The following is a 26,162-nucleotide window of genomic DNA, read 5'->3' as shown; positions in this document are numbered from 1 at the left end:
TGATCACTACGTTTTGCTCGACTGTTATCGACTTACTGAGTGTCTCAGTGCGAGGGCGACCACATCGTTCGTTACCCGAACACGGCCCCGGTCGACCGCTTCGATGCTGCGTCGGCGCAGCCTCAAGTCCACACCGGACCTCAGACGCCGCAAGTCTACCTCTTCCACGCGCGGAGTTGTCCTCGAACATATCAATCCCGCGCTAGCGCAACGAGATGCCCACATTGCTGCCTGGGAGGCCTACAGCAGAGCCCAGAGCCGCGCGACCACCGACATGTCCCTGTTTCCCCCGCCCCCGGAGTCGTCTCCCTGCCGATTGTCTGAGCGGAGCGCCACAAGCCAGGGTGACTCCATCGAGAATGATGAAGATCTCCGCCGCCGACAGAGCGTACGCTTTGTGGGACCGTGTTTTGTGCCGCCAAGGCGCCGGAACACTCGCGAAGGCTCAGACACGCATTCGGCGGACGGGCGAGATGGGGCTGGACCGATGAGCCCCCAGAGACACGCTCTGGGACGCAGCGAGGCGGAGTCAGCCGGCCAACCCGCGAGCGCTCCTCGGAGAGCGCCGCTCCCAGTCTCGTTTCCGAAGATCGCTACTGGCCATCTCGATGCTCTCGCCGCTGGGGAGGAATATTACACCTTGGAGGACGACATTGCGTCCGCCCCATCGTCGTATCGCCGTCTTCACAGATCCCGGTCGATGTGGGCCGTTCCGCAAGATGCCAGGAGAAGCCACGAGAGCGGGCAGGCTTTGGGAAGCAGGTTCTCCAAGTCTACCTTCCCGTCTATGTCGGCATCCCGCAGATTCTTCCGTTCTGAGCCCACCGAAGTCCAATCCCCGCGGGAGATGCCGACACTGCGAGCTCCCAAGTCGATGAGCTTTCTGACGCACCGAACCTGCCGCTCCAGGTCCAGCACCAGCCGAGATGAAAGCACCCGAGAGCCACAGTCTTCTAGATTGCCCGGTCTCCTCGAAGACGGATCCGCCGTCATCGAGGACAAGGCACGGCGGCCTCGATACAAGTCATCCACGCTGTTCGGCTCGAGAAGTCGCCGGACGGATCTGAAGCTGCGCAAGTCTCTCCGCAGCAGCAGCACGACTGAAGATCTCGCGGCATCCAGTTCGGGCCCGTTGAACTACCCGGCAGAGCAGAAGACGTTGAGTCTGAAGACGAGGAAAGCGTCAATGTCGCTCAGGCTTAAAATCAAGAACTTCTTTTCTGGCACAAAACCTGATGAGGGTGCAGCGTCAATTCCTTGCCAACATATTGAGTCCCAGAGAAGCCGTGTCACTGTCATCCCGACTCCAAGCGATGACGCTGAAGCTCCTGCTGATCAAGACCGCGAGGTCATCCGCGGCCCGCCGGCTAGAGTGCCATCCCTTCAGATCGTGTCGCCCGGGCTCGTTCACTCTAGCAGGGCAAGCGTGGTGAGCTTGAAGAGCGAGCGAGACCGGAACGTGTCGGACGGCTCTTCCTTGACGAGCTGGGTACATTCCGGACCTAGCACGCTGACAAGCCAGGAGCAGCAGCAGTGGAGAGAATGGGAAAGACAGCGCCTTTCTATTATCAGGGAGAATGGCGCGCGCACCCCGTCCACTTCGCTGCCGAGACAGCCTCACGGCTCAGGGCTGTTCCAGCCTCCCGAGAGCGCCGCTGGCCGCCCCGTCGCCTCCCGCCCGGTTGTGGACAGCCAGCGCATCTACTCGGCTCTCGTGAAACGGATGCACGCACTGGGTTTGAAGATGAAGGAGAAGACCGCGGAGGAGCGGTCTGAGGCCGTTGAGTCGGACCGCTCTGCACCTCCGAAAGAGCATCCAGACCGCTCTGCTAGCAACACACCCGACACCATCAGACGTATCAGACCTGGACGGAAAGATCCGGAAGCACCTGACAGCATAATCACGCCTACCTGCTCTTCCAAAGGAGAGAATCTATCTCGCTTCCGGGAATCTTGGGACGAGAAAGAAACCAATGATCACGAGGTGACTCCGACTCCGCTCAACCGTCGTCGGGACAGAGTTGGCGGTGTTTCTGGCTCTTTGGGACCGATTGATCGTGGGCTGGCTGATGTGGCAAGCGGGCAAGCCGGAGATGAGGAACAGGCCGTATCCGGCCACAACGGCATATTCGCCCAGGACGACGCGCAGTCAGACTGGCGGTCCAGGGTCGTCGACAGCCCGGCCTCGTATCTCTTCAGGACGGCCAGCTCCTACCGTCGCGCTCTTAGAAAGTCAATGCAGGAGGAGCAGAATGCCTGGGCCCAACAGAGTTCCGCCAGCGAGCAGGACTCTGACACGGGCACTCAGGTGCGTCACTCGAGCCAGTTCACCGGGCTGCTAGCGAGCGAGTCCAACTCCGCGAAGGACCTCGACTACGCCGAGAGCATTTATTCCTCAGACGACGGCGTGTTCGGGTCAGCGTTGCCCTCAGCAGCAACGAAAAAGCAATCCGTGATGATGGAGACCCCCGCCATGTACCGCGCTGGCGGCTGCCGCGAGGCGTCCGCGGCGAGCTCGATCGAGTGGAAGACTTGGCTGTCCGCCAACATCGGCAAATTTGAGCCGTCTCCGACCCCCTCCAAGCCAGCCGAGGCTGTCTTCGGCCAGCCCACCATGCCGCGCAGCGTTCTGAGCGGCCACTTTGCGTCCACGAGGCGCCACGTCCGCGAGCAAGCCCAGATCCACGACGAAGACGACCACATGGACGACGACAAGGGTGGCGACGTCTTCAGCTCCGCCGAGCGGAAACCGGCTCTGCCCGCCATCTCAACCCCGACTCCGCTGAGCAGGAGGAGGAGAACGACGACGACGACAGCAGCAGCAGTAGCAGCAACGAGAACGGCAACTCCACTCTCCCAGCTCGAACCAAACGTGCTCAAACCTCCCCCGCCTGCCCCTCCCTACCCGCCGCCGCCCTCGCCCCTGAGACGCTCCACGAAGGGAATATCTCCGTCCCCATCCACGGCCACTACTGCTACCACCCACGGCACTTTGACCTCGACAGCAGCAACAACACTGCCGTCGATCAGTGGCGCAGCTGTTCTCACCGAGAATGAGAGCCCCACCCGCCCGCCGCCGCCGCCGCCGCCAGTCCCGCCGCGCAGCAAGCTGCGGCCGGAGCCGCTGCGGATCGTGCGGCCGTCGCTGACGAAGGGACAGGCTGGCGCTGGGGCCGGATCAGATTCGATGTCGCTGCTCTCGAGTCCGGGTCTGAGCGAGGCGGTGCTGAGGCAGTTCGGGCCGGTCTCGTTCCATCCTTCTTCGTCTGCTTCTTCTTCTTCTGCTGCTTGTGGAAAGCCTAGTTACGGTAATCATAGCGGTAGTGGTAGCGGTGGCGGTGGTGCTTGTGCTACTGCTATGTCTTCCGGCGGTGGGTATGGCTCGGCAGAGAAAGGGACGGGGAATTGGCGAGCGGGGATTGCGGAGGTGCTGCTGGCAGGGGACGCCGCCAGCGGCGACGGCGACGGTGAAGGACAGCAACGCGGGAGGGAAGTGGCGGCGGTCGGGTGTGACGAGAGTGTGGCGTTTCTGTGATTTGAGCTGCGCACGCTGGCAGGGCAAGGCTTGTGTTCCCGCTGCATGTTTTGTGGGTACTCGAGGAAACGGTGTTGGTGGCTGGTATGGGATGGTGTCTGGTGTGGGATGGTGTTTGGTACGGGCTGAATATATACAAGTAGTCGGTTTGAGGATGGATGTTGAGTTTGGCGGGTTCCGGGGTGGGTGGAGAGAAAGGTGCTGCTCGGTCTGGAGGTGAGACACAGACGGCTCCGCCGAAAGCGGGTTGTGCTGTGCTGCGGGTGTGCTGTATTTGGTAACTAATGGTATAAGTTTGGTGCCGCGTGGGCGTGTGGTGGGTGTTTGGGGGAGAATATGGTTAGTTAGAGCATCGGGAGCGGAGGTTCGGTTCACGGTTGACTGGGCGCGGCTGCATGGATGGATGGATGGATGGATGTACAAGTACAACTTTTAGTCGGTGGTATCAGAATCAGAGCCAGACGGACGGTCTGATCTGGCTGACGTGACTTGTTCGGGTGGTGAGAAGCGTACAGGGGGTGAGTGGCTAGATGAGTTGTTGACAAGATGCTCGTCCTGTTATGTTTTCTTGTAGTTGATGAATGGTGTTCTTGCTCAGTCGTCGCAACGTGGCTTGTAGCTCATACCCTTCCTTAGGCAGTTTCCCGTCAGGGAGCGCTTTACTTCCCATCTAGCTCCCCTCCCCACCTAGAGAAGGAGGTTGGTGATGATAATGACTAGGATGCTATAGTTAACAATAAAAGTCGCGATGATAAATGCTTGCAGTCTGTTGCGCAAGACAAGAAAGCATTTGCAACCGCTTTTCACAGCCAGTCCTGCAACGAAAAGAAGAAGAACGTACAACCTGACGATGTTTACTGCTTGGAAGCAAGCTTGTCTGCTAATTTAGGAAGAGAAAAGAAGGAGGGAACAGACAGATAGATTCCCTCCTCCTCCTCCTCTTCCCCGCCTAACTTCCCCCCTGACAGATGGAATTTTACTCCCACCTAGGCCAGGCCAGGTCAGGTCAGGTCAGGTCAGGTCAGGCGAGGAAGCCTCACTCCCTTCCTTACGTAGGTATGTACATACAAGGTCAGGCAGGCAGGCGGGCGGGCGAGCAGCAGCCACTCAGCAAAAATCAATAACTACCTAGGTAATGTAATCTAGTGTTGGTGCCCGCTAACACGGCACAGACGGTCGCCGACCTGGCGCCAGCGCTCGTTGCCCACGCAGGGCGTGCACCAGAGCACGTCATCTGGGTCGAGGGCCCGCTTGATGCGGGCGCTGCGGGTGGGTTCGGAGTTTGGGTTAGTAAGTCTGATAGATATACCTTGGAGGTGGGTTACGGGGGGTAGGTGATTGAGAGGTTCAACTGGGAGTTGGTTGAGTGGTTTTGGAATCGGTTGGGAGTATCTTAGATTAAAAGGGGGAGGCGGTGAAGGGGTGTGCTAGGGAGAGGGAAAGGAAATGGGAATCCATACAGCCGCGGGTAGTTGGACCCCCAGAATGCGTGCTGCCAGTCGGGCTCATCGACGTAGGCCTTCATCGCATCGCCCGGGGAGGGCGTCGTGTTAGTATCGTACTACGGGACAGACCCAACAAGGGGCGGGGGAAACAGGTAACAGGAGACTCGCCTCGTTCACATACGCGCCCGTGTCCGGGGCGAGTTCTCTGAGCGCCTGCACACGAGTGTTGATCTGCTCCAGGACGGCCAGAGCGGCGGCCGGGTCCAGAGGCGGGGCTTCGGCGCCGAAGGCTGGGGATATCGCATAACTATGTTAGTTCGCTTTCACACAGCACACAGCGAAGAGACCCTGAAGGCGGCGAACAGGCCGCAGAAGGGGGGGGACTAGAACATACGCGCGTGGACGTAGGACTTCCGCCAGGCGGGCAGTACGGCGTTCCCGCCTCCGCGCGGGCGGGCATCGAACACGCCCTTGCCCGACACCAGGAACGCCTCGGCGACGGAGCCGTTGCACCAGCGCTGCAGGGCAGCCGCGGTCTTGGCCGGGTCGGCGGTCAGCGCGGCCTTGTCGAGCAGCCGCGAGCCGAGGTAGATGTCGGCGCCGGCGGTGCTCTGGTCGTAGTGGTCCCGGTACCAGGCGAGGAAGGACGGGTACGACGCCGGCCGGGGGATGGCGCGGAAGAGGCCCGGCCAGGTGGCGTTGATGTGCGCCAGCACGGGGTCCCATAGCCGGCTCATGGCCTCGGGCGAGCTGTCGCGCAGGGCGGCGGACATGATGAAGCCTCCGATCGTGGTGTTGCCGCCCAGGTCCGGGTCGGTGATGGCGGGGCTGAAGTAGGAGTAGCCCGAGAGCCCCTGGTCGCCGAAGGAGGGGAAGTTGCTCAGGACATAGGCGATCATGTCGAGGACCGGGCGGGGATCAGAGACGTTTGTGGTGAGGATGATCAGGTCCACCGTCTCTAACCGAGGGGTGGGGAACGTCTTCATCGTGACCGAAGTCATGACGCCGAAGGTCGAGCCGCCGCCCTATGACAGGAAATTACTTAGCTCAGAAGCTGTGTTCTCAGAAAAAAGGTGGGGGAGGAGCAAACTTACACCGCGCATCGCCCAGAACAAATCTTCATTCTGACACTCGTTGGCCGTCACGATCTCGCCGGTCGGAGTCACGACTTCCATCTCGAGGACCTGGTCGGCGGCCAGGCCGTACCAGGGCGACAGCAAGCCGTGGCCGGCGCCGGTCAGGTAGCCGCCCAGAGAGACGGTCTTGCCTCCGCCGCCTACGACGGTCTGGTTCAGGGCGTCGAGGGCGCTGTATAGTTCCCACATGGAAGTGCCGGGGCCGGCGGTGACGGCGGTGCCCTCGATGGTGACGTTGCAGCGGCTGGGGCGGAACGAGTTGTGGGTCTGGAGGCCTCTCAGGTTGTGCGTCCAGATGGAGAGCGAGTTCGGAGCGTTGGAGCGGCCCATGTAGTCGTGGCCGCTGCTCTTGACGACCAGCCTGACGTTGTGCTTCCTGGCTGCACGGCAGCACCTCTGGTGTCAGCTGCCAGTCCCCTGGGGAGCCCCGGAGTGTGGGCTCTTGCTCATGCTCACCAAATTGGACGGCCAGCTGCACATGGCGGGCCTCGGACGCGTTCACAACGAAGACAGGATATCCTTGACGGCTGCATGGAGCACCCTCTTGTGGAAGGCAGGAGTCATTGGCCCATTGGTTCCAGTCGACCGAGATGGGGTCGGCGGCATGGAACTCGTAGGTCGACCAGGCGGTGCGGACGGCGGGACACTCAGTCGCGTTGTAGGAGGCCTGTCCGGAATGGCAGACAGCTCCCGGAGGAGGCGGCTGCAGCAGTCGGCCGGCAAGCGACTCATTGAAGCGGGCCCAGTCCTGCGGCGACGGCCAGCCCGGCGTGCCCGGCACGGCCTTGCACGACGACGAAGGCCCGTCGTGTCTCGGCTGGAGCTGGAGAGACGGGGTCAGGCCGGCAGCTGCCGAGAGAAGGGGCGCGGCGAGTTGAAGAGCGCAGACGAGACGGCCGCGCCAGGGCGACGGCGACGACATGGCGACAATGCGAGACTGGGAGCAGGAGATGGGATGGCAGCGGCTTGGGCGGCCATTGAGCCAAGTTGTCGCATCCGCAATGGCGGTGGCTCAGCAAGGTATTTATTTCATTCCCATGATGAGATATGACAGTTGCCAGCGGCGGCCTCCGTCGCGGCCCCGGGTGTCGGTTCCGTCGTTTCCAGCCATCTCCAACGTCAATGTGGCAACGTCAGTTAGCGTGGTAGCGACACCGATGCCCAGCTCTGCGATGGGCACATGCCGGATTGGGCTGTCGTGTTCGTCGCAAACGCACGCCGTTGGACAGAACACGGGGACCATCCCGGCTCAGCCCAGCGCCAGACGCTTGCGCTGATCCACTGCCCCGGGACCGCACAGGGCAAGTGCCGTAATACGGTGCATTCTCATGCCGCGGCGATCCGCACCAAGATCACAGAGAAGGGGCTGAGGCGGTGTGCCATGCCACTGCGTCATGTCCAGTGTATTGTGTAAGGCGCAGTCGGTGGCTTGTTTGTCTTCTGGAGTCACTACCCCCGCACAGGCTAGGTAACTAAGGTAGGTGACCTTAATCCCATCCGCCGCTTCATCGATTCGAGAGGAATACGGACGGGAGCGACGGATACGGGACTATGCTGGGGACAAGCGAGTTATACTATCCTAGCAGTGGAAGAGTCGAGGCTTAGCTGCTGTCTGGCTGTCGAGTGTAGTGTACACTACATAATTCGGGAATTTTAACTCTGGAATTTTCGCCCGGATGCCTGGAATCAGGAGAAGCAGCAAGCTCCACAACCATCACTGGGACATGTTCAAGACGCATCTGGCGGTAACTAACGGTGAGGTCACTCGCAGAAGCCGGGAAGGAAAACAGGAACCGGGCCACGCAGGCGCCAGCCATCGGGTAACAGTGAGTTGAGGTAGGGATTCCAGGAGGGAGTGTGTCGGGTTAAAGTTAAACAGAAGGCGGGTGGGTTCGACTCGGGTGGTTCCGCTGCTGCCGTGCCGGTGCAGCCTCGGCAGCAGCCCACCGCGCAGTCGTGATTGTCATGGCATGCCCGGTGTGCCTGGTGTGCCCCGTGTGTCCCCGTGGCCCGGGTGCCTGGCCGGGCGGAGATTGGGCGGAGACGGCAGGTCCTTGCCTCCCCCGGCCAAGATTGCGAGGCACAGAACAGGGCTTAGTTATCGGTCGCCCCACTTTTTTTACCTTCAAGGTAAGTGAACCTGACGGAATTTGTAAAGGTGCCCTGGGCTTCGTCTTTCGTTTCCGTCTTCTGCTGTCACTTGTAGACTGGCGCATCTGATCTGGCGATGTAAAGTTGCACAGGTGTGACCCGAGAGCAGCATCGCCCATGAGGCAGATCTTGTGAGCCGTGTTGGGTGCCTGCAAACACACTCCGGTTTGCTGGGGGGCGTCGGGCGGGAACTGAAGTGGTTTCCAGGTTGTTTGGAATGCAATCGGTTCGTCTTGGATACTGGGCCCAACGCCGCGAGCCGGGCGCGCCGTTGGTATCAGCCACCAGCACGCCCCCACACCTGCGGTTCTGCGGTTCAGCGCCCCGGCGCGCCGACCGAGATTGGTTCGCAGCCATTGGCCAACAGCGTTGACTAATGATGCAACTTCGTCAGCATCCCCTTGGGTTCGAGGACAGCTATCCTGCTGGCATCGAATTCGTTTATCCTGGAAGTGGTTAGTTGCCAAGCGGTGTTCGTTGTCTCGACGGTAATGTTGACGACAACACACAACGGAACGCTGAAAGGCATCGCATCCCGCGAATGGATTAAGGTAGGGAGGTATCCTCCGTGCCTACCTAGCCAACGTTGTGACAGCAACACCCCGGCAGCCCTGCGGCCGCGCCCCTGTAAATTACGCCTCCACCCCCTGTCTGTCAGCGCGCCCGCGCTGCAATTTCGACCGTGACATTTTCATTGGCGCCGCATCCCATCCACCGTCCGGGACTCCCGCAACGACAACACCGGCAACGACCCGAGAACTCCTCAGATGACGAGCGATCGGTTGGCCTGAGCGTGGCGTCGCAGCGAGGGAATTCCATCAGGAGCCATCCCGCCCGCACCCCCGCACCGTCGCGAAGGCCTGCGGCTGCCCGAAGAGGCCCGGTAGGCCCGGTCGAAATCATCCTCCGCCCGTCCCGTTGCCCTCGCTGTCAACTCCCGCGACGCAGACTTTATACGACGGATCCGGATCCATTGTACGATCCGTAGTACCTCGCATCCGGGACTGAACACAACCCAGCGCCCACCATGAACGCCATCGAGCAGAAATGCCGGCCCAAGCACCAGGTGCTGGTGCTGAAGTGCTACCCGCGCACCACCAAGGGCGCCGTCGACGTCAAGCCCAACTCGAGCGAGCTCAGCTACCTGCTGTTCTACGCCCAGTCGCGCCGCTCCAAAATCCAGAAGGTTGGCAGCTTCCTCGAGAAGAAGACGGCCAGCGACGTCTACCGCCAGCGCATAGGGTGTGCCATGCCCGTTTCCTTTTCCTTGCCGTTTCCCCCGTAGAGACCGGCGGCTCCCCGGCACTAACTCGGCGACGCGGCAGCAACGTGCAGGTAACCCTACAGATCCTCACGGCCCTGATCGAGAAGACGCCCAAGGACCTCCCGCTGTTCGCCTCGTGCGTCCTCCACATCCTCGAGCAGATCCTCAAGTCCCGCGACATCACCATGGTTGAGTCGTCCGTCCCGACCTTCGAGGCCTTCTGCGCCCACCACGATCCCACCTCTCTCCTGGGCGACCAGGCCTACCTGCGCCAGTACCTCCACGTCTTCCAGCAGTATGCGTCCCTCGCGTCGACCCGCGCCTTCCCCGGCAAGCTCGAGCCGAGCCAGCCGATCGCACTGCGGTGGAGGAACACGGGCTTGAAAGCCATCAAGAGCGTCGCCTCGTCCGACGCGCTCTCCTCCGCCACCACCCAGCAGTACGATCTGGCCATCCCCGTGATTCTCGAGAACCTGTGGACCGATAACGAGGACTTCCTCGACGTGCTGCACCAGCGCGCCGAGATGGGCGAGAAGCTCGGCGCCGCGCTGCTCCGGCGCCGCACGAGCGTCGCGACCGTGCAGACGGCCGAGAGCGAGTCCAACGCAAACCCCATCGCGCTCGCCGACACGGCCGTGGACATGGACAAGCTGGCCGAGGAGGATACCGGTGTGCTGGCCATGGAATGCCTTCGCCAGATCTTCGTGGCCCCAAACCGGTCGCAAGCCCACGCCGCCACCGTCGCCCTCCTCAAATTCGTCCAGGAACGCGTGAGTCAGCACGAGGAGGTCGTCAAGACGGACGCGAACGGTCGGGACGGCGGCTGGGCCATCAAGATGTTCCTGCTGGCCGCCCGATGGGCTCCCGTCGCAGACCGCTTCACCATCCTCGTCACAGCCGTAGAGGCGCTTGCCCAGCTGCCGCTCACGGACGAGTCGCTGCGCCAGCACATCGTCCTCGCGGCCATGATTGGCGCCCTTCTGCGGTCCGACATCAACCTGATCGGCCTCAGCGTCATGGACGTCCTTCTCCAATTCACCGCCCACATCCGGAGGCTGGTCCATATGCCGGGGGACCCGAACGTCATGCGCTGCGACCCGCCTCTGCCGGGCCGGCCCGATCCGCGCGCGCCCACCGGCGCTCCGTTCGCCGACAAGGCCGAGCAGGCCGTGGCCGAGCGGAAAAACCTCCTCTTCCGCCTGCAGGAGTGCATTGGGGACCTGGCGACTCATGTCTACTACGCCGACCAGATCTCCGACATGATCTCCACGATACTGCAGAAGCTGAAGCCGCCCCATTCCGGCAGCGCTTCGGGCTCCCCGCACGGAGACAAGGCCGACGGTACGCCCAAGTCCTCTGCGCACGCGCTTGTTACCGACGAGCATCACGTCGATTCGCTGTTCTCGCTGAGCGTTGCCAAGATGGCGGCGCTGCGGGCGATCAAATCAGTCCTGCTCGTCGCCAACCCGCAAACCAAGATGAGCGGCAACCTGGCCGCCCTGTCAAGGAGCCCCGTGCCAGTCGAGGTATGGGATGGCACCCAGTGGCTGCTGGGGGACTCCGACGGCCTCGTCCGCAAGGCCTATGTCGACGCCGTGGTAACCTGGCTCGACCGCGAGACGACGAGCGCCGACCGGACCATCCGGGACGAGGTCGCCCGGCCGATGCCGAAGAACCGAGAGCTTCCGGGCGGCGCGTCGCTGGCGAGGAGGGCAGTCTCGAGCACTTCGGCCCGGGAGAAGCCGGCCAAGGTGCCTCGGTCGCAGTTCCTGCAGCTCCTGCATCTTGCAGTTTACGACAACGCCATTCAGTATATCGACTACGAAAGCGATATGGTGCTCCTGCACGTCCTGCTGGCCAAGCTGGTGGACAAGCTCGGCGTGAACGCTGTCCGATACGGCCTGCCCATGATCTTCAGGCTGCAGGAGGACATCCAGGACGCCGAGACGCCCATTCAGAAGGTCCGGCTCGGCAGCCTGGTGCACGGCTACTTCTGGGTCCTGACCGAGAAGTTCGACTTCGAGGGCTCGATGATCGGGAGAGCGATCCACAACGAAATCGTCCGCCGGCGCACCAAGAACTTCTGGGTCGAGGGCGTCAGCGTGCCGGCGCCCCGGCTCGACCTCGTGGGCACGCCCGGGACGGTGCGGTCCGAGCCGAGACTGCCTCTCAAGGAGATCGAGTCGGAGGCGCTGCTCCCCTTCGACGAGCGGCTCGCGCTGGTGGACTGCGTGTGCACGGCCTACGAGGAGCAGACTGCTTCCCCGCCGCAGAGCCCGGCCGCTAGCCCCGGCCGCAGCTTCTCGCACCCCATACTGGGCTCGACGCTGAGCACGGGCCTGACCGCCGAGCCGGAGCAGGAGGTTCCCGCGCACTTCCGCGAGCAGATGCTCGGCGACTGGAGCCGCGAGGCCGTGTTGGCGGCCGTGCAGACCGCCAGCAAGTCCGCGTCGCTCAACGGATCCCGGTCCGGGACGACGGGCACCAACTGGGCCAACGGCGGTCCGACTGCGAACGGGCACAGCCTCAGGCCGGACCGCCCGTCGCCGCACGGCAGCAAGGCAAATCTCCGGCCGTCGGCGTCGCCGGCGGGCGATCTCGCCAAGGCGCGCAAGACGAGCCTCCGCAGCGGGCACTCGCCCGCGCCGCCGACGCACGCGGAAGGCAGAGAGCAGGTCACCTCGGTCGAGCAGCTCAAGCTGGTCCTGTCGGGTCAGCTGCAGCCGCCGCCGCCGCCGCCGACCGTGCACGGGCCGGCCTTCCAGCACGACGATTCCAGCAGCGACAGCTTCGTCAGCTACGACATGACGGCCAGCGAGCTCTCCTTCAACCCCGCCGCGGCCACCGCCGCCCCTGCTCCTAGCAGCAGCAACAGCAACAACAACAACAACACCAGCGCGACCATCGAACCGAGCCCCGACCGCCCCATCGCCCGTGACCGCAAGCCCTCCGGCACGTCTATGAGCCCACCAGGGGGTCCCCTAAGCTCCCACCCGCCAGTCCCCGACGACAACAACAACGCCAACAACAATAACAACACCACCAACAACAACAACAACAACAACAACAACAACAACAACAACAAACCGGCCCGCTCCGCCTCCGTCTCCGCCGCCCTGCCGCCCGTCCCACCCATCCCCACCTCCCTGACCGTCCCCGCTCCCGCCCTCCGTCCTACACCTACTACTCACCCCCGACCTTCCTCCTCCTCCGCCGCCCTGCCCGACCCCGCCCGCGCCAGCAACCTCGCCCCGCGGCCGTCGACCGCCAAGCGCAGCGTCAGGAGCAGGCGCGGCAGCCGCGCCGGCGAGGTGCACCAGCACCAGCAGCGGGCGCTGTCCAGTTCGTGGGCGGCGGATGGGTATGGGTACGGGGGTGGGTATGGGGGTGGGGATGCGGGTGGGGGTGGTATGGATGCGGACGGCGACAAGACCGCGGCGCCTGCCATGGACCTGCGCGCGCTGCTGAGGGGGATTGATCCGCGCGCTGGGGAGCAGCAACAACAACAGCAGCAGCAGCCGGCGGCGGCCTGGCTGGGTCAGGGTCAAGGTTTGGGTCAGGGTCGAGATGAGGGGCAGGGTTATGAGGGGGTTGCACGGCCGCCTTATTGAGTGGCGTTGACTCAGTCACAGTTAGCGCGGGCGGGGAGAGGGGTTGGGGTTTTCTCTAGCTTGCTTGCTTGCTTGCTTGCCTACTACCCTGTGTATTGTTGATCGGGTGGTAAGGCGCGGGTTGTTTTTCTTTGGTTTTTTATCTGGTGAGCAGAGCGGTTGGGGATTGCCTACCTATCTAATAAGAAGAAGGCGCAGGGACTTGCCTTGGAAGCGACATCCTTCTTCTTCTGCTTCTCCCGCAGGGGGGTGTGCTCGCTTACATCTTTATATATCTACTTTTTTCGCACTCGGTATATATAAGTGTGTCGTGGAGGAGGGTTTATTCGTTTGCACACACACATTTTTTTCAGCGCAGCGCGGTCGGCTGGGGTCTGCAGCAGCTTCTCTTCTGGCCTTGCTTGTCGGGTATATCTTTCCTTTCTTCCATGCTTTTTGGTGACGGGGTTTGGGGTCAGGGGAAGCGGATATTTATTTTCCTCTCGCCCTTCCTTATTTTGATAGAGAGCATACATGTACAGCTATGGGGTTCTTGTTTTGTTCCTTGTCGGGGTGTAGCTAACTTAGCTAGATATGGCGGGTGGATGTTTGTCATTACCTAGGCTGTTTGGCTCTCTCTGCCGGACTGACTGACTGACTGACATCTGTGTCTCTCTACTGCGGACTGCGCGGTATGGGCCGCCTCTGTTTACCTTGAGTGACTGACTAACTAGGTAATGGCCTCTTCGGCTGGGCAGGACTGACTGTGGTGCTGCTCTCAGGCCCTAATAAATGCCCAATTGCTACTACTCGAGTCGTTCGTTCGGCTTGATATGGGCATGGTAGATGCTGTACGGATAGCACCTACTGTGTAGACAACCCCACATAACCAGAGTGGTCTAGTTACTTCACAGGCCAAAATGAAAAAGGTAATAAACCCAAAAAAACGTACAACACCAGGGATTCGCTGGTCGTCACCGACCCAACTACTAATCTGGCCGTCAGTAGCTTATCTAGGGGAGAGCGGACGGGATCCCGAGTTTTCTACTGCGTATGGTCGTACGTGGCAGGCAGTTACTCCAGTCCAGATTATGAACCAGAGCGAGGTTTTCGCGAGGGCAGCGCTGCGAACGGCCGGATGGCTGGATGTCAGCGCCCTCTTCGCGCTCTCTGGTCGCTGCACTGGTAGTGTGAGGGCTCGATTGCAGGCTAATCCCGGCTGCAGGGGGTAAAGCTGCAGGGGGACATAGATTCGCAGATGAGCATTTTGAGGCAATCAACTCGCAAGGTCCTGCTCGTGGTCAAGACACGATCTAAGTGTGGGCGAAACCGTCCCAGTTCAGTTACTCGAAGTGGCCAAGAATACCTAGTTTGCGGGGATATATCATTGGGAATCGCGAAGCTTTCATTTCAGTGCTCCGTACGTCTACTGTGTGTCCAGTGTTCCGTACGTCTACTGTACGACTACAGCAGTCTGCGGAAGCTCGATATGCAGTGCAGTTGTCGCTGCCGCAGCCCCAGCCGGGCAGAGTGATGTCATCGGCTGCCCTGGACAACTCCGTCTCCAATCGGGTCATCTCCGCGCGGAGCTATCCCTGCTAGCGCGCCTGGACCCCTGCCAGCGAGGAGACCCCCCGTCGTCTTGTGACAGAAAATTGCTGGTGCATTGCGGTTGACATTACCACTGACTGCCGCCCTCTTCGCACCGCACTCGAGTGTATGTACCTTAGGTAGCCAATCCCTTGGCGCTCACACCGAGTACCTTGACCGGTCCCACCGTCACCACCCACCGGAGGAGACCTCGACCATGGCGCCCGCTGCGACGCGACTCTTCCTCCGCCTGCCGCTGCGGCTCAACGGCGCGTCCCCCGCCGGAGCAGCAGCAGCAGCAGCGGCCGCGGCCTCGCGCGCCGCCCGCGCGATCCACAGCAACCCGCCGCAGCCGGCCAAAGTCGTGCCGGTGTACGGCACCGGCCCGCCGCCTGAGCCGCCGCAGCCGACCGCCGAGTTCGCCGCCGAGGAGCGCGAGGAGCGCGAGGAGCGGCTGGCGCGCCGCCGCCGTCAGGCCGAGATGCTGCGCCAGGCCGGCGACCTTAAGACGCTGAGGCAGCAGCAGCAGCAGCAGCAGCAGGGCAGTGGGAGCGCGGGCGCTAAAACAACCCAGACCGCCAGCGCCGGCGGCCGGCTGAAGCGGCGGTTTTGGAAGGATGTCCACGTGCGGGAAGTCAACGGTACAACTCCCCCCCTCCCCCTCCGTCCCACCTCTGTCCCTCTCTGTTCCCGCAAACCCTACTAACAACCCGTCCCCCAAACAACAGGCGCCCTCGAAATCCACCTCGACACCCGGCCCCTCCGCCACCCAACCACGAAATCCATCATCCGGCTGCCCCCATCCAAGCCCCACCTGGCGCACGCGCTGGCCCTCGAATGGGACTCCCTAACGTCCGCCTCACAAGCGACCAAGCAGCACATGATCCCGCTGACCTCGCTGGTGTGCCGCGCACTGGACCTGACGGCCGACGCCTCGCTCCGGCCGGGCGTGGCCCAGACGCTGCTGCGGTACCTCGACACGGACTCGCTGCTGTGCTTCTGCCCCGCGCCGTCTCCGGAAGAGTCAGACGACCACGACCACGATGACCCCGCGCAGCAGCTGCACGAGCGGCAGCGCCAGGCGTACGCCGAGACGGCGGCGTACGTGACGGCGCGCCTGTGGCCGGGCGTGCGCGTGGAGCCCGTGCTGGAGGGCGCGTCGATCGTGCCGCGGCAGCAGGCGCCGGGCACGCGCGAGGCGGTGCAGGACTGGATCCTCTCGCTGTCCGGGTTCGAGCTGGCGGGGCTGGAGCGCGCGACGCTGGCCGGCAAGAGCCTGCTGGCTGCGGCGCGGCTGGTTGCGGAGTGGAGCGAGGAAGGGGCGGCGGCAGCGGGGCCAGCAAATGGGCAGGCCGGAGTGGAGGAGGAAAAGAACCGGAAGCGGTTTGGGGTCGAAGAGGCTGCCCAGGCGGTCAGTCTCGAGGTGACCTGGCAGACGCGCCAGTGGGGCGAGGTGGAGGACACGCATGACGTCGAGAAGGAGGATCTGAGGCGGCAGCTGGGGAGCGTCGTGCTGCTCGTTTCCGGGACGCGCAAAGGGTCCGAATCAAAGAGCAGCTGATGCGGACTCCACAGAGATGGGTTTGTTACGCTCATTGTCGCCTAGCATGAGCTGTCTCGTGAATGTATATGTGTAGACTTACTTATCTTGTGACAGCTCGATGCTGCTGTGTCCCTGCAGGGGTTGCTCACTCAGTTTTCGCTCTGTGCACAGGTCTACGCAGTAAGCAAATGTTGCATGTTCACATTGGCCACAAGCATCATGTTTTGAAGACCGCAGTTTCTCGAGCTATATTTCGGCCTAGGAATGAGCGCTGAGGCAGATTGAGCCATAGGAAATCCTCGATGAAAAGAACGCAAAGCGGAAAAGCGCGTCGCCCGAGTCCGGCGCCCAACTAGAAAAGAGACCTGTCCATCACTGGTGAACCATATGACCAGAGTTAAGAAATTTCCCTTCTCCGCCGCCCTGGGTATATCGTGTGAGTGTGCGAATGCCCTATCCTCCAAACCATGTAATGGCCCGGGAAAACCCTGCCTATATCTGGGGCTTCTGACGCCAGATTCTGCCACCGGGATCGCGAGCAAGATCTCAAGTCCCTAGGAATGCCGCCTGTAGTAGATGAACGCATCGAATAAACGAGGAAATGACCGCAATCAAGCCCAAGATGACTGGAAATGGTCGTGAGCTTAGCAAAGATTGTGCTGCGTGTGTGTGTGTGTGCAAATCTCGTCACCAAAAATGGGACGTGTGGTTTTCGCTGGCGTAGATGCGGCATCCGAATGCTGGAGCTGTCCGGGGTCGATTCACATGCCATCGTAGACGAAGGCTTGCGCGTGTGCGGGAATTGCACCCTTGATGATGGCATCATCCCGGTCAGCCTGCGAGGTCATCTTCTCCGGGTCGATGTACCGGGCAGTAAGTGAGAAGCGACGCTTCCCGTGAGGGTCGACCGTGTGCTATTCATGTCAGACATATGTTCATGGTTAGATAATGGGGATACTCCAACGCACCTCGTAAACCTTCTGGATGTTGGTCCCGACCATGACCATCATGTCGCCATGCTTCATGGGAACCTCGAGGACCTCCTTGTAGCAGACCTTCCCCAGCTGTTTGTGAGTCGGAAGGAAGAACCCCGTTCCCCGCTTGGGCCGAAACCGCATGGTGGATGGGGAGCCCAGCGACAAAGCAGCAATGACTGGCCCAAGTTCCTCCTCGCCGTCATCGTGATACTGCAATTTCTGAGTGTGAGCATGGAGCCTGAGGCAAGAAAAGGACAGACGTACGTTGATCTTGTCATCCTCCATGTATCCGAGGGCCAGCAGCTCGTTGAAATCGCGGGCGTTGGTCACCAGTGAATCCTGGCCCCTGGTACCCCGATCCAGCGTCCTGATGAAAGCATTAGATGCGGCAACGGCAACCGTCTTTGCCCAGATCAGGCGGTGGAGGGCACGGAGGATCACGTCCGGAGCTTGAGAAAAGCCCCTCGACTGGACTGTCACACCGAACTTGTATCTCGCGCCCTGGACTCGTTAGAACAGCGGATGCCTCCACCCCGGGGAAGACTTACGAAGTTCTGTTGGAAGTGCCGGGTGTATCCCTCAAGCTTGTCTGAGAAGTCTGTTAGCGTCTGTCCCCGCATGCGCATCCTGCTGAGAAGCTCACGGCCAAAGACGGCAGCGGGATTCCGGCGAAGTCCAATATCGGTGAGTTCCAGCGTCCTGAAGAGATCGTCCGGGCCATGGGGCACGCTCTTGATCTCATCCTTGGCGGAGAAGATGCTGAATGATCCCAGTACCTGGCCGTAAGAGTCTGGGAGGAAATATTGGCGAACCAGGTAGCCATCCAAGTCGAGCGTCTGTGAATAGCGGAGGTAGCCCCGTTGGTAGATAGTGGCAAATGGGTCAAAGACGAAGGACTCTTTGTTGAGGGGGTTCTCATTTACCCCGTTCCTGGCCCTCCTGTCCATCACCATGTCTTCAAACTTTGCGTTTTCCTCCTCGAGAAGGGCATCGGGGTAGGGAAGCATGGGAGCGTCGCGAGCATATTGGCAGTCCTTGTTCTCGCACACCCAGCGGTTCCAGTATACCCGGCGGTTGCAGCAGCCACAGTCGGGGCACACAAAGCCACGCCGCAGGGAAATCTCCGTACCATGGAGGCCAGTATGGTCGGGGAGCGGAGGCACAACGGAAGGCACCTCACCCGCAAATGGTGTTCGCTCATTGAGAAAGCTCTCAGTGTATGCGAGGGACTTGATGTCGACGGCGTGGCCATTGCGGAGCTGAAAGAATTTCTCGCACTTGTGGTTAAGGCACACCCAACCAGCAGTGAAGATTTCTTTGCTGGGAGTCTCGCAGGTGCCGCAAGTGATCACTGGTGCCTTCACGTTCAGGTCCACAGATGTGTCGGAGACCGTCGCATCTTCGACGGCAGGCATCCACCAAGAGGGCTCGGTCAGGTCTGCCTTTTCAAAGCGCATGCGCCAGACTGTGACCGGCGATTTGGCTCCTTCGGGGATCATTTTCTCCTTCCACATATCGGTAATGTGGAAGTAGCCCAGGACTGCGTAAGGATGGGGTGGCTGGCACGGATAAAGGGGGTTGTCCTCGCCTATGCGGAGCGTGAGTCATGTCATTGTTTACACCAGCATCCCGATGAGACCTACCAGCAATCAGGGCCACAAGGGATTTCGCTTGAAATGCATTCATGGCCGTCTTGAAGGATACCGCAGTGTCCGACGTGTCTTTCGAGCGGATCATTGTGCCCGTCTGCGGGTCCTTGACACGGCCACCGCCACTGCAATTTCCGGGCAGTCAGCAACGACATCATCAAATTCTGAGATACAGGGTGCTAGGGGTACTTCGAAGGGCAGCTGAGACTTACATCCCGGAGATGACCACCTGTGAACCGAAGACGTCCAGGCGGTCAACCTCTCGGTCAACCAACATGCCTTGAGCGACCAGACCGGAAGAGTAAAGGCTGCCTTTGTGAGCCTTGAAATATGGCAAGGCTTCACAGAGGCTCCCGCGTCCATTTGCCCAGACCAGTGGCCTGCCAGCCGCCGGGGGGCGGACGACGGCGTCTTTGGCAACTGCGATCTGCGGGCTTCCATTTGCACCATTCTCAGTAGCGTCATCCATTGACACGAGAATAGTCAGTGTGGAAGTTGCTTGGCTGTCTTCGGCATGGCCGCTGTCAGTCGTCACCTGTGAGGACTGCGAGGATTCGGACTCAGTGTCGGTTGCTGCTTCATTCTCGGCTGCGGACAGAACAGCACGACGAGAACGTTTGATAGTCCTCTCGGATTCCGTGGGTTCCGGGTTCTCATATGTCCGCTTGATTGCGGCCTGAGCACGCTGGGCAGCCAGCCGGCTGGAAGTCCTCATGGCTGCAACGGGGTGCGGGCCGTCCGGAGATTCCTCAGCACCCGCGGCGACGGAGGCCTGATGAGAGGGAGTCTGCAAAGCTTCCGCCATTGATGCCGTTGGTGTGGTTACGGGGTATGAGTCCCGCGCTATGTTGTCTCGACGTGACCTGTAAAGTTCCCTTGTCGCTTATGTTGGTCCGTCTATCCTAATGAATGCCAGCATGTTAGCAACATGTATACACGTGCATTCTCCATGAAACTGTCACTTAACACAAGTGAACAACACCAGCTTTCGCTGATGCTGCGTAGAAGCTGTGGAAAGCTGAACGTGAACGACGCGCTCCATCTTCACAATTCTTTTATAGCCCCCATTCCGCCACATATCCCGAGCAGGCTAATGTTCAACAACGAAAGATATCCTCACCTTGTTGCTGGCAGTTCCGCAAACCTTGTCTGCCTCTGAATGGTGATGCCGTGTCTTAAATGATTGTAAGAGCTGCGGAAATGGGCCTTGTGAGTCGGCGCGGACTCCTGTAGCGAAAACACGGTTAGCATCCAAGTCATGCCGACCTCGACAGAAAATGAGTGGGTATTTCGGCTTCCTCCGGCCTTACCGGACTCGTGTTCCCTTCCTCAATCGGAATTCACGAGCAATCTTGAGGCAGTGGAACGAGAAGAACTGCTCCTGAGGGCCGGTAAGGGTGTGTAAGAGAGAGAACGTGGGAAAGAAAGCGTGAAGGAGAGCGTATTGGGAGGGCAAAGCTCGTAAGATATAGTCGGGGAACAGGAAGCTTGGTAGAGATGTGTGTAATAGAGAAGCAGAGGAGTTGGAGCCGAGAATGGTGGATGACTTGAGGTGTGAGGGGAAGAGTAAGAGAAATATATCGGGCCGGGGAGGTTTCTGAATCAACGAGCGAGGAGGAAAGAACGAAGAGTGAGCTCATCACGAGCTTGGAGGCAACTCCACCAGCCTCATTCTTTCCTGCACGCGTGGCTGTCTGAAAAATTATACCATTCATTGGAGGGAGGAAGACAAAGTTATTGCAATGCGGGGAAGTTGGAGCAGGTGATTCCAGAATTCAGTGTGTAGCCGACCGAAATCGCGAAACCAGCACTCCCATAGGAAGGCCCGAAGAGAAGGGATCCTGCCTATTGTATCCGATGACCAAGAAACAAGGGAATTGAGAGTTCCAGAGAGCTGAAAAGCAGTGAATTCAAGGAAACAAGTTCTCGAACGCACCTTTTCTGGCCAGACAGGGTATCAGAAGACCCTTCGGGAGAACGAGCACGAGATCGATGGCTGGAAAGCGCTTGGAGGCCTTGAATCGATGGCGATAATGTCAGGCTGTATATCTGGAGGGCATGTTAGGTACCACCCAGTGACTTCTGCGTTGAAAAGCAAGTGGGAACGCGAGAGTCGGTGTGAGACGAGCTTTCCAGCGTGGTGTGTCGTCTTGTGGGTGTTTTTTGGGTACCGCGAGCTGAAGCAATCGGTCGCTCGCTCTCGAGCTCTCGTTTGGCGTATTCGTCCTCCACGTCGGACAGCTGCCACAGCGCGAGAGATAGGTACTTACAATTCTGAAGGAACTCTGTGTCTCAAGCGGAGAGGCAGCCCGCGATGAACGACTGCTCGAGACCCGAGGCTCAACGTCGTGACGCTGCTGTTGAGAGGGTGGGATCGAGTGGTGGTTGAAGAGGTCGAAAGTTGGTTGGGGATGTTGGAGGAAGAAGAAGAATGCTGGCCAAGAACTTGAGGGCCGATTAAAGAATTTATATCCCTCCCAGAGCCCCAGTCGCTCCGATGCTTGCAGTCACCTGTGAAGTTGCGGTTGGAGTTGAATGGAGTCGAGGAAGCCAGGTGGGTCGATCTTAGCAGCAAGAGAGGACCTCAGACGGGATCGCCTGACCAGGCAGGCATTCAGAGTGGGTGATAGGCTTGCAACCTCGTGCCTTCCCTCCTGGGGTGGTGATATCGGATGTGGATGTCTCTGGAGGAAGGCGCGATGCTCATGAGCATGAGGAACACATGATGGCTCAGGCGCACGGGCCATTTTCCAGTGAGAGAAGCAAACTTGGATATCTGTCAGGGCTTGAAGTGATACTGGGGAAGTTTGGGTGTCAGCGTCCTCCCTGACCGTGGCCATACGTCATCTGTCATCCAATCTCAAGGAGCACCCTGATAGGTAAGCTGGCCATGCAGGTGGTTCTAGGCCAAGGGACAACGCAGATAGATGCGTGAGATCTGGTTGCGTTAGGAACAATTGATTTACTAGGAAGTTTAACTCTTGCGACAGGTGAATTTGGTGTAGTCTCCATTCTGTTGATCTTGGGATTCAAAGCAGACAGGTAGTGGCACTCGTCTGCATGTAAACGAGCAAATTCAGGGGCTTGTTGCTTGTTGAACCGCACAAAATCAGTGCTCTTAAGGTCAGTGACTTGCTTAAGGTACGTATCGGAGATTCAATGACATCACTCAGGTGTTCACTATCAATGGGAGGGTGATGGGACGGCATCCAGGCAAGAGACTCAGAAAGAATCGCAGTTAGCATCGAAGCCTCGAGTGACTCAAATATCCAAACTGTGGCAACAACCATTGTGACCATTAGAACAAGTAAAGGGGAAATCGTGACTGGGTCACCGTGTGGTCGTTAGTAGTGTTTACGGCGGTCAGGGGCTTGCCGGCTTGCCAGGTGGGCCGGGCAACGGATTCTATTTTGTTAAGCCACCTGACCCCCTGAACCCAAGGCAAACGGCAAACATCTCGTTGTCAAGGCGGGCAGCGAGCCTGGATCATGCACTGTAGTACTCCGGAATCGCTCAGGAAAGGGAGAGATCGGCTTTTGGGACGCTGCAATGTAGTGTAGAAGCCGAGGTGCGAAACACCGCTCAATGAAGTGACCCGTCATTGGGCACCGACTGCCATTTCGGATGCAGATGGGTGGAGTGGCTACCCCGCATTGCCCCATCACTTGGCAATGTGGGGTAGCATCGTGGGATTTGAGTGTGGGGAGAAGTGGAACTCCGGCCGGTTAACTGCTACGGGGAGTGCCGTCGGGTGGCTTTCGATTGAGTTCATGGGCAGGACAAGAGCCCTGTCGTGGGATGGAATGCCGAGGCCCGCTGCCCCTGGTCAGCTCTGCCATGGAGGTGCTTCTTGCTTTATGGTGCCGTCTCCCTCACAAAGAGGTTTTACAAACCTTGTTTGTACCTCCACCTGCTTCACCTCCTGTGGTTGCTCAGCGAGAAGCGAGTTACACACCTCCAATCACAACGTTCATTCGTCCAGGACCACTCCGTACTCTGATTCATCTGTGATTTCCCTGCTTCATCTCCGGTTTGCCTAAGCACACCAAATCTCTCTGCAAGGCAGTGGCAGCAAACATGGTATTCTATCCTCCGCCATGGGTCCCGAAGCTTCCATTCGGTGAGTAACGATTGCTCACGTCGGAGAGTGAAGCATGCTGAACACCAAACCAGACCCTCCCGACTCCATCACGATTGGCGAGTTCATGCGAAGCGAAATCTATGGCCGGCGCCCAATTGCCAAGAGCCGGAATCCCTTCACCTGCGGCCTCACGGGCAAGACATACACCGTGGCTGAATCCCACCAGCGATCCGATTGCATTGCAAAGGCCCTGTCCAAGATCCTCGGCTGGGAGCCCAACGCCGACTCGCCCTGGGACAAGGTCGTTGCCGTGTTCTCGTTCAACACGGTGAGTCACCATGGTCCCCTACCATGCATGCACAGCCTGCTCACTGCGGCCCGCCAGATTGACTACATTTCCGTGCTCCACGCCGTGCACCGCTTGTCCGGCATTGCCACGCCGGCGAATGTCGCATACTCGGCTAGCGAGCTGGAGCACCAGCTCCGGTCTTCGGGGGCCAAAGCGCTGTTCACATGTGTGCCCGTGCTGGAGACGGCATTGAAGGCCGCGAAAGCAGTCGGCATACCCGAGGACAAGGTCTTCATCATGGACCTCCCCCATCATGCCCCGAAGCCCTCGTTCAAGACGGTCCAGGACCTGGTGGAGTTGGGCCGCACGGTGCCGGATCTGGAGCCGCTGAGATGGGTCAAGGGACAGGGCGAGCGCCAAGTGGCGTTCCTCTGCTACTCCAGCGGTACCTCGGGTCTGCCGGTGAGTCCGAGCCGGCGTCTACCCGCTAGTGCTTTGGGAGTGTGGACAACTGCTGACTAGCCGATAGAAAGCCGTCATGATTTCGCACCGCAACGTCATCGCCAACACCATGCAGCTCTGCATACACGAAGACGTAGGTCGAAGGAAGTGCGGCGTTGAGACTCAAGCGGAACTGGGTTTGCTTCCCTTCAGCCACATCTACGGCCTCGTGGTGGCAGGGCATGCTGCAATATGGCGTGGCGACGAGGTCATTGTGCTGCCAAAGTTCGAGCTTAACGACTATCTCCGGGCCATTGAGCGCTATAGAATCAACCATCTGGTTGTGGTAAGCTAGCCTTGCGCCGGATTCGAGTTACACTTGCTAAGCAAGTTGTCCAGGTGCCCCCGATCATCATCCGCATGCTGAGCAGCAAGGACTTGCTCAAAAAGTATGATCTTAGCAGCGTCAGATTAGTGTTTACCGGGGCAGCGCCCCTAGGGAAGGAGACCGCGGAGGAGCTTCTCCGACTCTATCCCAACTGGAAAATTGGCCAGGGCTACGGTACTCCCTCCGCTGTCTGACCCCTGCCACATAACAGGTTGCTGACTTTTACCCCACAGGCATGACGGAGTCCTCAACTGTAGTCTGCTCGACAAGCGAACACGACATCTGCCTGGGGACTTCGGGCTCGCTTATTCCCGGCACGCGAGTCAAGGTCATCGACCCCGAGGGCAAGGAGATTACCGAGTACGGCAAGCCCGGCGAGCTGTTCGTGCAGTCTCCGTCCGTCACGCTCGGCTACCTGAACAACGAGAAGGCCACGGCCGAAGCCTTCGTCTGGGACGAGGACGGCCGGTGGCTGCGGACCGGCGACGAGGTCATGGTGACCAAGACGCCCAGCGGATACGAGCACCTCACCATCGTCGACCGGCTGAAGGAGTTGATCAAAGTCAAGGTAGGACACGCATTCCCCCTAAACAAATCACTTCCCCGTCGCGTCAGCAAAACGCATCCATCCATCCAACTAACCCTCCCTTTTTTTCACCCTCCTCCAGGGCCACCAAGTCGCCCCGGCCGAGCTGGAAGCGCACCTGCTGACGCACCCGGCGGTGGACGACTGCGCCGTGATCGCGGTGCCGGACGAGCGGGACGGCGAGGTGCCCAAGGCGTTCGTCGTGACGCCGGCGTCCATGGCGGCGTCGGGCCGCACGGACGCCGAGGTCGCGGCCGAGATCGTCAAGCACGTCCAGGACCACAAGGCGCACTACAAGTGGCTCCGCGGCGGCGTCGAGTTCGTCGACGCCATCCCCAAGAGCCCCAGCGGCAAGATCCTGCGCCGCCTGCTCAGGGACCGGGAGAAGGAGGCCCGGCGGGCGAGGGGCGCCAAGATTTGATGGGCTGCGGCGGCTGTGGTATCTGTGGTTGGAGGTGTCTGATTTGGGTCTGCACTTTGACTTTCATGGTTGAGCGGGGGGTTCTTGTGCGGCATTGCAGTGCGATATCTCAGGCGCACTATCCAAGTGTGTCTCGTGTTTTAGCGCGGATCTCAACCTCGTTCCTTGGCTTGTCTGAGAGTTTTGATTATTTCAGCCATGCAAGGAGGCATGAGAGAGTTGGACAACAGAGTAGTTGTGTATAAGATCCTTCTAACAGTGCACTCGTCGTGTTCCCCACTCCAACCGTTCACGCATTTGCCAGGCTCGCCTTCGCCCATGACTGGAGCTGTTCCTTTGCACTGGTTCTCTGTCCCGAATGCGTATGCTCAGAAAAGCAGCCATGATGGCATCATCTTGCTGTCAGCAGCGAACAAAAAACACACTTCGCAATCCGCTGGGCAGGTTGTTGCTGGCTGAGCTATCACTTGCCAGCTTGCTTCCCGCTTCCCAGTTTCGTGTATGTAATCTGAGAGGTGGAATCAGGCTCGGCGACCTGCGTAGGAAGTGGCTGTCAAACCCATGGAGAACGCTTGACGGCCTTGAAGTCAGCCAGTCTAGAAACATCTATGGAGCCATGGAGAGAGTTGCGGCAGGAGCCTGCTTTGCCAAACAATTCCAGGGGTAAGTGAGGGCTAAGGTAGGTACCTTATTCATCCACGTGACGCGGCATTCACGTGATGCGACGGCGCACAGACAATTGCAGTGGGGCTGGAAATTTGTCGTCGTGCACGGGCCAACGCGCTCCGAGCATAAATTTCGCGAGCCGAAGCCCGTTCTTCCTCCCTCTTCTTCTTTTTCTTCCCCATCCGAGTGCAGGGGTTTTACGTGTATCAGTGAGGATTCGTCCGAGATCACGTTTTTGCTAGTTGAAAACTACAACCTGACCGCTCCTGTTGGGTTTCGACCTGGCAGGGAATTTTTGGAGCCTTTTCCTCTCCGCAGGAGTCTTGTTATTCCTTTCATCTCCATCGGTTCTGCGAGGGCCGAGGCGAAGAAGGGTTTTTCACTTGTTTGCGAGTCTTCAAGTCGCGCTG

The 26,162-nt window shown here is 59.8% G+C and overlaps 8 protein-coding genes across 8 annotated transcripts; 6 read left to right on the top strand and 2 right to left on the bottom strand.

Moving 5' to 3' along the window:
* Positions 1-103: 103 nt before the first annotated feature.
* Positions 104-3,710, top strand: THITE_133372 (uncharacterized protein; the record flags this gene model as incomplete). The annotated part of the gene is made up of 3 exons (XM_003651501.1): positions 104-2,431; positions 2,465-3,320; positions 3,390-3,710. The coding sequence occupies 3 exons, from the start codon at positions 104-106 to the stop codon at positions 3,533-3,535; spliced, it is 3,330 nt and encodes a 1,109-aa protein (XP_003651549.1). The 3' UTR covers positions 3,536-3,710.
* Positions 3,711-4,677: 967 nt separating this feature from the next.
* Positions 4,678-7,038, bottom strand: THITE_38252 (uncharacterized protein; the record flags this gene model as incomplete). The annotated part of the gene is made up of 6 exons (XM_003651500.1): positions 4,678-4,798; positions 4,996-5,039; positions 5,131-5,270; positions 5,375-6,005; positions 6,075-6,496; positions 6,573-7,038. The coding sequence occupies 6 exons, from the start codon at positions 7,036-7,038 to the stop codon at positions 4,678-4,680; spliced, it is 1,824 nt and encodes a 607-aa protein (XP_003651548.1).
* A 2,256-nt stretch (positions 7,039-9,294) lies between these two features.
* On the top strand, positions 9,295-12,374 carry THITE_56645 (uncharacterized protein; the record flags this gene model as incomplete). Its single annotated transcript, XM_003651499.1, has 2 exons — positions 9,295-9,509; positions 9,593-12,374. Coding segments are annotated over 2 exons (2,997 nt in total), but the record flags the coding sequence as incomplete, so codon positions are not given.
* Positions 12,375-12,907: 533 nt separating this feature from the next.
* Positions 12,908-13,279, top strand: THITE_2111984 (uncharacterized protein). Its single transcript, XM_003651498.1, has one exon. It carries the CDS (start codon positions 12,942-12,944, stop codon positions 13,140-13,142), a length of 201 nt encoding a protein of 66 aa, XP_003651546.1. The 5' UTR covers positions 12,908-12,941; the 3' UTR covers positions 13,143-13,279.
* A 776-nt stretch (positions 13,280-14,055) lies between these two features.
* THITE_2018296 (uncharacterized protein) lies at positions 14,056-14,214 on the top strand (the record flags this gene model as incomplete). Its single annotated transcript, XM_003651497.1, has 1 exon — positions 14,056-14,214. A coding segment is annotated over one exon (159 nt), but the record flags the coding sequence as incomplete, so codon positions are not given.
* An 806-nt stretch (positions 14,215-15,020) lies between these two features.
* Positions 15,021-16,456, top strand: THITE_2064808 (uncharacterized protein). Its single transcript, XM_003651496.1, has 2 exons — positions 15,021-15,352; positions 15,440-16,456. Exons 1-2 carry the CDS (start codon positions 15,193-15,195, stop codon positions 16,270-16,272), a joined length of 993 nt encoding a protein of 330 aa, XP_003651544.1. The 5' UTR covers positions 15,021-15,192; the 3' UTR covers positions 16,273-16,456.
* A 559-nt stretch (positions 16,457-17,015) lies between these two features.
* THITE_2047514 (uncharacterized protein) lies at positions 17,016-19,685 on the bottom strand (the record flags this gene model as incomplete). The annotated part of the gene is made up of 8 exons (XM_003651495.1): positions 17,016-17,168; positions 17,223-17,441; positions 17,496-17,732; positions 17,780-17,820; positions 17,875-18,007; positions 18,044-18,771; positions 18,875-19,005; positions 19,093-19,685. 8 exons carry the CDS (start codon positions 19,683-19,685, stop codon positions 17,016-17,018), a joined length of 2,235 nt encoding a protein of 744 aa, XP_003651543.1.
* Positions 19,686-22,660: 2,975 nt separating this feature from the next.
* Positions 22,661-25,185, top strand: THITE_2111980 (uncharacterized protein). The gene is made up of 7 exons (XM_003651494.1): positions 22,661-23,000; positions 23,054-23,289; positions 23,347-23,712; positions 23,780-24,037; positions 24,091-24,253; positions 24,313-24,647; positions 24,748-25,185. The coding sequence occupies exons 1-7, from the start codon at positions 22,958-22,960 to the stop codon at positions 25,084-25,086; spliced, it is 1,740 nt and encodes a 579-aa protein (XP_003651542.1). The 5' UTR covers positions 22,661-22,957; the 3' UTR covers positions 25,087-25,185.
* The last annotated feature ends 977 nt before the right edge of the window (positions 25,186-26,162 follow it).

This window comes from Thermothielavioides terrestris, chromosome 2, assembly GCF_000226115.1.
Source record: "Thermothielavioides terrestris NRRL 8126 chromosome 2, complete sequence".
Lineage (NCBI taxonomy): Eukaryota > Fungi > Ascomycota > Sordariomycetes > Sordariales > Chaetomiaceae > Thermothielavioides > Thermothielavioides terrestris.
Note: the sequence above shows the minus strand (reverse complement) of the source record. Positions and strands in the feature narration are given on the sequence as shown.